At 43.6% G+C, this 9914-nt stretch overlaps 1 protein-coding gene across 2 annotated transcripts in view; it reads left to right on the top strand.

Moving 5' to 3' along the window:
* Positions 1-9914, top strand: part of spen (spen family transcriptional repressor) — a 53298-nt gene that overhangs the window by 28741 nt on the left and 14643 nt on the right. For both annotated transcript variants that reach the window (XM_024261066.2, XM_024261065.2), the window contains exons 4-9: positions 8006-8163; positions 8800-9000; positions 9066-9217; positions 9315-9440; positions 9528-9641; positions 9725-9838. In XM_024261066.2, coding sequence (XP_024116834.1) covers positions 8006-8163; positions 8800-9000; positions 9066-9217; positions 9315-9440; positions 9528-9641; positions 9725-9838 — 865 coding nt within the window. The remainder of the gene's footprint in view (positions 1-8005; positions 8164-8799; positions 9001-9065; positions 9218-9314; positions 9441-9527; positions 9642-9724; positions 9839-9914) is intronic.

The following is a 9914-nucleotide window of genomic DNA, read 5'->3' as shown; positions in this document are numbered from 1 at the left end:
GGATGATCAGAGTCCTGAGTGAAGGCAGATGAGATGGTCAAAACTCAGGCGAGAGTTCCCTCTGGTGGTTGAAGGAGGAGGTAGCAGGTTGAACCATGACAAATATAAAGTACTTCCCACACACAATATTGATATATGCAACATCAAAACTTTTGTCATTGAGACCTATTTATTAAAACATCTTTAAAGTCTGAACACAAACAAAATGTTAAAATATGTAGTTTCTGGTTACATTTACATGTCTTGCGACCAAATCTACAAAAACTGAGAGAAAAGAATGCTTAAAAATAGTGTTGAAAATACCAAATCTATCTGGAGTTCCTCTTAAAATACAAATGTTCTTATCTCACTCGCCTAATGGGGACATTTAAAGATTTAAAATAAGAATTATTATTTGTAAAACGTGGCACTGCTGTGCCCGCTTTTCCTGGTGGTTTTTGATCTCTTTGGCTTGCCATAAAATCATGTCCATCACGGAGCGGCTTTCTCCTGTGCGGGACAGCTGCTGCTCTTAACTGGGAGATTCTTTGAATCTAGAAATTGAAACGTACTGATGCTTTTATTCAGGTCTTAACATTAAATAAGCCTGATATCTATCCATAGTCATTCATTATGAAGTTGAGAAAAGTTTGTGACAGATGCTGCAGGGTTTTTCCTGACTTAAAATAAGGTGTTGGTGTCTCGTCGCGACTTCAGATTTGTATATCTTAACAAGTTTATTTTCCTATTATTGTGGTTATTTCATAAACGTTATTGAACAATCTTTCAATTTACATATTTTACTATTATTAGATCACCTCATTATAAAACATAAATGGCTCAATGTAACTAACAAACCGTATGTTGATACACAATAAAACAAATCATTCTAGTTTGGAGTTCCATACAAAAGCTTCACCTGAATATTTTAAAGGCCTCATGTGGTGAAAATCGTGATTTTTCTTAAACTGCAATAAAACATTAGTATTTATGTCACAAATGAACCCCCGTATAATTATTTTGTCACCCGCGGCCCCGTGCACTCTCTTCAAGCGTTCAAAGATTTTGGGCAGCCGCCAATAAGTAGGTCATAGGTCGTGTGACGTCAGTACAGGAACATACAGCTAGATCCGCTAGTGTTGTGATGACTTTCTGGGCATGGAATTACTTAACATAATAGAATTTGGACTGCCATGGATTTGGGGATTCGAACGTGATAATGGTGAATAGGAGTGTGGTATTTGGGTGCAGTAATGTGCCGAAGAAGGGGGTCTCCCTTCATGAATTTCCCGTTTCAATAAAGGAGAGGGGCGCTCCCCGGTCAGGGGGAGGCTTTGAGCCCTCCCCGGCCCTCCGGAGGAGGAACGCAGGGGGTGTACGGGCACCTGGCGGGCGCGCGCCGGACGGCCAGGGTGAGGCCGCCGCGCCGCGCTGAGGGGGGTTTGCGGTTCCAAGGAACTGGGCCGGGCATGGGGAGCGCCGTCGAAGGGTTTTTACTCCCTCCCGGGGCCGTGAGGCCGGCGGGGGTGGCCTCTGCGCGGGGCGCAGGAGGACCCTGCCGGCCGTCTGGAAAGAGGACCCGCGCGGGGGTTGGTTCCGCGTGGCAAGGGAGGCCGAGAGGGCGGCGGGTGGGCTCGCTCCCCCGCCGCCGTAGCAGCAGCAGACCCTCGTCCGGGTCCGCCGTCCGCCTCGGCCCTGGAGGATTACTACAAAGGACGCTCCGCGGCAGCGGCGGCGCCTTTCCTTTTCCGGTAATGATCCTTCCGCAGGTTCACCTACGGAAACCTTGTTAAGACTTTTACTTCCTCTAAATAGTCAAGTTTGATCGTCTTCTCGGTGCCATCGCTGTATGAGCTTTCACCATCGTCATCCGAAGCCCCTGTATCCTCAGATGAGGAAACCTCCGGTTCAAACTGGTAGGGCTGTACACCCTCCGAACCCTGTGTCGTTAAAATTCCTGTGTTTGATGAAGGCTCATCACATTCATCTAAAGAAATATCCGCTAAATCATGGTCTACGTCTCTTCTCAACCGTCCGCCATTGTTGTTTACACTCTGGGATCCCTAAAGTGACGTCACGCAGCCCCCGCCCATCACCACCTATCGCCCAAATTTAAAGCTGTGCACGACCATAAAATGATCAATAAAATCCTGCTGGATCATTTTAAGTGAATATTTTTATCAGATTTGTTTTCCAAGTTCCATTGACTTTCTAAATTTAAAAAAAAAATTTGCCACTGCACGAGACCTTTAACAAAACCCTCAAATTCATCACTTCAACTGCAGAACTATAACTGGATGGCCCCCACCCCTGCCCCCCTGTCCGTTTATGAGCATGCGCACTCTCCCCCCCTCCGCTCCGCGCGCCAATAGACAGACTGTCTCCTTTTTTCTTTTTTCATGGAGGTTCTCCCCTAATCAGGTTTTAAACTCTTGATTTTAAAGCATGTCTTCTCTCCCTCACACTCTGTGGGTCTGTCGGTAACAAACAGCTGCGGAGGAATAACCCAGTTGGACCGAACCATTTTCAATGTAGAGGATGGGTGTCCGCAGACGATGTTTCCAAAACAAAATATTTAAGTATTGTTACCTTGACATTAAATTCAAAGTATTTGCGAATAGATATTGGTTATTGGTTTACTGAAATTACTTTTTCTGTTGTATCATTTTGTCATCATTCGGGGTCTCCGTGGATCCTCTCTCAGTCTGGGCTCCTAGAATCAGCCACCTTCCCCAGGAGATGGCGGCCGACACCAAATTCTCTATGCGGGAAAAACCTTGGAAGCTCCTCCCACATGCAGCGGGAGATTCAGGTGAACAGACTTTAAGATAGCCGTGAAGCTACTACTTCAGCGCTTGTCAAAACAAAGAGGATTTACAGGAATTTGACGAGAATTCCATTCGATGTGAACGGACAATTGATTTAAAATATGAGAGCCCGAGGTGTGTTCACTCGCTGGGGATGGGGGTTGGAGTGGTCCGCGGTACACATGTGTCCCAAACCGTGGCTTCTGGTCCGTACGGACCACGGATTATCCGTGATCCGTTTCACCCCTAAAATATAGAGATGTTGGACTACATCTCGTGCGATTTTCATGTTTTTGTGCTCAAACATACAGAAGTACTCGCAAGTTAAAAACGAAGGACCTCAAAAAATCTTCTCCACCAAAAATGCATTGTCTTAATGAAAGAACTCTTTGTGATGATCCAGTGCTTAGGTTTTGTCATTTTCTGTTGTCCCTGTCAGTCTCAACATGTTCTGGTTAATCATCCACAGGTGTCTTCATTTAGTTAATCAACCTCAGTGTATTTAAGTGTCTGGTTTTCAGTTCTCATTGTCAGGTCATCTACTCTGCTCTTCTCTGTCACTGGTTTGTTCTCCTGGTTTTGTCATGTTTGAGTTTATTTAGTAAATGTTTGTTTCTGCCACCAAATCTGGTCTCCTGCATTTGGGTCCTACACCACCATCCCTGACACTCTTCAGGTTTTGCTTTGATATTTGGAGCCGCTGTGGTAAATCTACATGGGTAATGGTTTTCAAAGTTGTATCATCTGAAAGCCAGAAAAAATGCTTACATTTTGACGTCAAAGTTGTTTCAGTGAGGGACACAGTGGCTGAGTTTGAGCAGGTTGAACACACTTGATGTGTTTTCTTCCTCCCCCTCTGCTCCACTCTTCTTCACTCTGCTGCTGCTTCCAACTGACACTAAATCTGTATTGCTTTTCATTCATAACTGATAAATGACTCAAAGATGACATGTCAGCTTTGAACAGCGATATTTTAAAAACCATAAGGAGTTTTAAAAATAAAAATACAAGTTCAAGAGCCCAAAGTCTGCTGAACAGTTTAAAAGTTGAATGGTTTCTGTCATTGAAAGTCTACTTGACTTTGATTGTTTTGTAGAGCTCAAAGGCTCAAAGTTTTTTGCTGAAAAGGGAGCTTTTGAACATTCCATAAGCCATTTTCAATGGAGTTAAAAAAAAGTGGTGGTTGAATAGTTTAAAAAGTTGAAGAGTAATGAAGTTGAAACTTACGAGCAGCTATCTCCTAAAACAGCTGAATATTTTGATAGCTGAATGAGCTGAATACGTCAAGGAGTTGAAGATCTACGGAGCAACAAAAAAACGTACGGAATGCTGTCACAGCATTCACACAATTAGATAAAACGGCGGGTTGGATCCAACCTTAGTGATTTACAGATCGAAGGAGCTGAAGAAGTCCGGACTCAGATTCTTGCAGGGAAAAATGTCTCTGTGGATGAGAGCCAATCCGCCCCCGAGCCGTCCAGTTGAGCAGGGGGGTACTGAGGACGGGGCAGCCTGGGGGGCACAGTTCACTGAAATGGATGTGGACAGTCTCCTGCTGCCTAGTCTCTGTAAGGCACAGAAAATCAAGGTGCTCCGATGAGAAGGAATCGTTCAGGTAAAAAGTTTTGTTTGTGACAGACCGAGCGTTCAGCAGCCTGACGCAGAGCAGGAAGATGTGTCAGGAGGTCTTTTAAGCGAACAAGTTTACCTCTTCTTTTCTCACGGTGACGGTGGCGTTTTTAGGAGAAGTGCAGGAGCGCAATGGAGGAACGCTGGGATTCCCTCAAGGAGAGATGGAGGGCATTTTTCCCCTCGAAAATGTAGCAGATCCTGGCCGTTACTCAATAATTGAAGATCCAGGAGTGTTTGTTGGTGATAAACCAATAGACAGTTGGTTTTGTGGATAACACTCATCAATAACAGTAAAAACACAACACAAAGGGCAGGAACAGATGGCAAGCCACATCCACAGGTGCCATCTTTGCTGAAAAAGCATGGATGGATACCCATTTATTTCCCCCTCTGGCTAAGTGTATGTGCCATCATTCATTCCAGTTCCATATCAGTAACATCACATGGATATAGTATATTTCCACTTCTATCACCTTCTGGTTCCCTTTTCTGCCTTTTTTCTTACGTCCTTGTGACTTCCTGCTTTGATTACTGCAACTCCTCTTCTCTATGGTCTTCAACAAAAACTTCTCCAGAAACTCCTGTTTGTTCAGAACTTCGCTATCCGCATCTTCACAAAAACTCCTTCTCACTACAGATGTGCTCTGACTCAGAACCCATCTGCAGACTACCAGCTTTGCCCTCCGTATGTCTCCCACCTCCTCCATATCAGCTCTAGCATATCTTCCTCGCCGTCACTAAGGTTACACCCCCACCCCCCACCCCCACCCCGGTACTTTGTTCCATTCAAGTATTTCTGAGCATTCTTCTAAAAAATTCTGAGCGCCAGCCCCTCCCAACCCACGAAAATGAGCGGGTCCTCATTTTGTGACATCATGGGAACAGCCCCTTCCAGGAGGAGTTTACGCTTCCAGCTTCACACACACCCAGCTCTGTGGAGCTAGTGGTGATCAACAAAACACATTTATTTTAAATTCACATCCATCTTTGCAGAAGTTTGGATGTTTGTTTTTGTTGGAGAAGCGCAGAACACCTGCTGAGGCCCCCTCTAGGTTGACGTCAGGAAATGGACCGCACCTACATGGAGCAAAAAGATGGAGACTCAGAGATCTAGACATCTTACTTCCTTGCAGGAAATGAGTTTTAAAGAAATCATGTTTCATAAATAATGTTTTTTTTGTGTGTTCCAAAGGACATAGGTCATTATCAAATATATGGATATTGTTTACTCTGTAAGGTTATAGAACAGGCTTTGTTTGAACAAATGTTGTTCTTCTGTAATATTTGAAACAAATTTATACATTCATTTATTTATGTTTTTGTATTTTGTTCTGTTTTTATTGTGTTTACTTCTATAGCACTTTTCAACCATTTTTGAAGGCCCAAAGCACTTTACAGTCAGAGACCGTTTCACACATTTACACACTGATGGAGCTCTGCTGCTGAACACTGGCACCAACCTTCCACCAGCGGCAATGTGGGGTACAGTGTCTTGTCCCAGGTCACTTTGACACATGGCAGACAAGGTGGGAATCGAACCTGCAATCTTCCGATCAGGAGTCGACCGCCCCACCACTACCATTATTAAATAAAATAATAACATTTATTATTTTACCCTGAGCGTACATGAAGTGTGTGAAGGACCATCTTGTAATTGCATCAAAAGAAAAATGCAGCGTTCCCTCATTGATTGCAACTGTCGTGGTTCAACCTGCTCCTCCCTCCTCCAACCACTAGAGGAAGTGCTTACCTGAACTCTAATGGTGCATACACACCGAACGCGATTTACGCGACAAATTCGCCTTGAGTTATGATTATTATTAAAATATTTCCCGGTACAGGGGACTGTGTCCGTTTGACTGCTGCTTCTGCAGCGTTTGTGTGTCTCTGTGTTTGAGCTTGAATGTTCTCTGTTTCATATTAATCTGAAGGGGGAATAAAATTAGGAGACCTTTTTCCGTTTTTTAATATTTTGATGAGACCAGAGCTGGCAACCCCTGCAGCCTCTCTCTCTGTCTGCGGGTGGAACGACTGAGCTCCACCGCGGGAGTGAAAGCCACTGATCTGTTGGGCACCGATTGGGTTTTATGTGGTTCCGGTGCCAAAGCGGTTCTTTGGTTTTAGTTCCTAGTCTGTGCCAATTTCGATACTTCGCTCTCCGCCCCGCGCTTCCTGGTACCCGCTCCTAGCTCTGCGCTCCGCTGTCTCAGCTCCCTGGTTCCCGCCCCGCACTCTGGGGTCAGCGCTCCCGCAGTGGCTCTCTCTTCCGGCGTGTGGAGCGGGCGAGCCCCGCTGGTCCGGGAGCTCCTCCCGTGCCCAAAACTGAGTTCCTGATTGGCTGATGCGACACAGCGACCTGTCAATCTTCAGGTACTTACCTTTCGCCTCGCCGGTCAAATCAAGCAGCTGTCAGACTCACATCGCGCCGCGGGGCTTCAATTCGACTCGGAGTGCGTCTGGACCATTGAATAACATTGAAGATGGTTGCTTCACGTTTGGTGTGAATGCACGTTAACCGCTCTCTAACTCCCATCTGCCTTCATTCAGGACTCTGATCATCATCAGCTGTTTCCCATCATCACCTCCTTAGTATTTCGTCTGACATTCACTTAAGCTCATTGCAAAGTCTTGTTTGCCCTGTATGCAGTCTGAGCAGTCATTCCCATGCCCATCTCTTTGTGTTCTAACTCTTGCCTGCCTCCTTGACACTCTGCCACACCCTTGTGTTTTGACCTCAGCCTGCTTTTTGACTATGCCTTGCCTTGTACTGATTTGTTCGCCGTTAAAACTTCGTTTGCACATGGATCCACATGTCTCTTCCGCTTCATCACAGCAATGTTCTAAAAATAACCCGCAATACCAGATGTTTTAATCAGTAAATCTCCTCACTCGACACTTCATACACTTTTCTCAGACATTACATTTTTTACACTTTTCTCTCGCTTAAAAAGTTTAAGCCTTCATAGAAAAAATACGTCCAGGAATATAGAAAGAAAAATAAGATCTAAGGAGGTTGACAAAATCAACAGCCAATCAGGACACAGAACAAAGTTCACTGTTTAAAAAAAAAAAAAAAAAAAAGCAAAGCATGCAAATTTTCACTGAAAAGAATCCACAAAACTGCGAAAAATGAAATGAGGGATCGCCGTGCAACCTTTTAACTGGTTTCAAACCAGATTTATACCCCCAAAACCTCTGAAAACTCACCAAAACTTCCAGACACATCCGGTCCGGTGACAAAATAATTTATTTCAATAACTCCGCCCATTAAACGATGACATCCCAGCAGCACCAAACCTGCTAATAGAAGTAAACTATCTGCAGAGAGAATTACTGGAAGACATGATTATGCTTTTTTCAGCTTTAAATAAAATGATTACTGTAATCTATATGTTTGTATAATCCGTTTTTTATAGCTTCTGAAAACGAACACGTTTTCATCTTTAAATATGTTCACAAAGTCATTATAGCTTTTTAAAGGCCATACACATTTTCATTTGATATTTAACTTTTCAGAGTTTTTTAGAAAGAAAACATTTTTTTCTAACCTCTGAAAAAAGTAATGCTAGTTCCCTTCTGTGCTCCAGTGATTCCAGCTCCAGTTCAAGTGATGAGTCTCCAGCACGGTTGGTGCAGTCTGCAGCTGTCCCAGCACCCTCTGCTCTTCCTTTAACCTCACTTGACAAGGATGAACCACGTAAAAGCTTTGGCATCAAGGTCCAGAATCTTCCTGTGCGCTCCACAGGTAATTAATATGAAAAAAATGAGCTTAATAAATTAAGAACTGTATCTTTAGTATATTGCCAAAGGAAGTCATGGTTGTTCATCTATATGGTTGTTCCTTCCCTCGAAAAGCCCTTCCGCTCTCCTTGGCTTGTTTACATTAAAAGACAGTGCGCTGAACTTTTTTTATCGTTGATTTTTGAGTTTCACTAATGTCCATGGCAGACATAAAATCTTGTCCACCTTTGTCCACATTTGTCATGGAAGGAATCACATCAATATGTGGTTGGAGTCATCAGGATCCCAAAGAGAGCGGAAGGATTACGAGGCAGGGAACTTAATGTGCACATCAATGCAGGACATTTAGTCTTGCAGCCATTTTTCAGCCTTCTTTGAAGCCCGAACTCACTCTCTCTCTCTCTCTCTCTCTCTCTCTCTCTCTCTCTCTGTCTCTCTCTGTCTCTCTCTGTCTCTCTCTGTCTCTCTCTGTCTCTCTCTCTCTGTCTCTCTCTGTCTCTCTCTGTCTCTCTCTCTCTCTCTATATATATATATAAAAAAAAAAACAAACAAAAGCATCACTCACTTTAGTGGCAAATGCATGACATGAGAGATCCTTTTAATAAAGAATAAACCACTAATTCATTTCTGCATTACACAGATACAAGCCTAAAGGACGGTTTGTTTCATGAATTCAAAAAGCATGGAAAAGTCACATCTGTTCAAATCCATGGAGCTTCAGAGGAGCGATATGGACTTGTCTTTTTCCGTCAACAAGAAGACCAGGAGAAAGCTTTGGGAGCGTCAAAGGGGAAGCTTTTCTTTGGCATGCAAATTGATGTGACAGCCTGGAACGGTCCAGGTAAGGTCTGGTGGTGGCACAGTTCATATCTGTTGAGTCAGTTGCTCATTATTTGAACCTTTTAGAAACGGAAAGTGAGAATGAGTTCAGACCGTTGGATGAGAGGATTGATGAGTTCCATCCAAAGGCCACACGGACGTTATTTATTGGAAATTTGGAGAAGACCACCACATACCATGACCTGCTAAACATCTTTCAGAGATTTGGAGAAATTGTGGTACATTTAGATGCTTACTTGGTCAAAAATTCAGTTGTGTGAGCCACACTTTTCTAATGGACATTTCTTATGGACATGTTTTTTATTGCTTCTATAGGATATTGACATAAAGAAAGTAAATGGAGCCCCACAATATGCCTTCCTACAATACTGTGACATTGCCAGTGTCTGTAAGGCCATAAAGAAAATGGATGGCGAGTATCTGGGCAACAACAGGCTGAAGGTGAAAATTTTCTTGACTTCATTTTTTTTATCTTAAATGTTGATGTGAATGATCAAATGCATTCTGTTCTGTGTATACCTTTTGAAGCTTGGCTTTGGAAAAAGTATGCCAACAACATGTGTTTGGTTGGATGGACTGGCGTCAAACACAACCGAACAGTTTCTCACCCGCCATTTTTGCCGCTATGGACATGTTGTGAAGGTGAGCATGTTGTTTTCTCTTCCATACTGTCCTGCTGTTTTTCTGTCTGTGGAGTCTCCCTCATGCTCCTCCATTCCAAAAAGGTCGTACTGGACAGGATGAAAGGAATGGCCCTTATTCTCTACAACAACATTGAGTATGCACAAGCTGCAGTCAAAGACACAAAGGGATGGAAGCTCAGCGGCAGTAAAATTAAGGTAAGTAAAACATTTCCGTGCTGATATTTTACGTTCTGGACTATGATCTATGATTCAATTCAATTCAATTCAATTT

Source organism: Oryzias melastigma, linkage group LG10 (assembly GCF_002922805.2).
Source record: "Oryzias melastigma strain HK-1 linkage group LG10, ASM292280v2, whole genome shotgun sequence".
In the NCBI taxonomy this organism is placed as follows: domain Eukaryota; kingdom Metazoa; phylum Chordata; class Actinopteri; order Beloniformes; family Adrianichthyidae; genus Oryzias; species Oryzias melastigma.
This window is presented reverse-complemented; position numbering and strand designations above follow the sequence as displayed.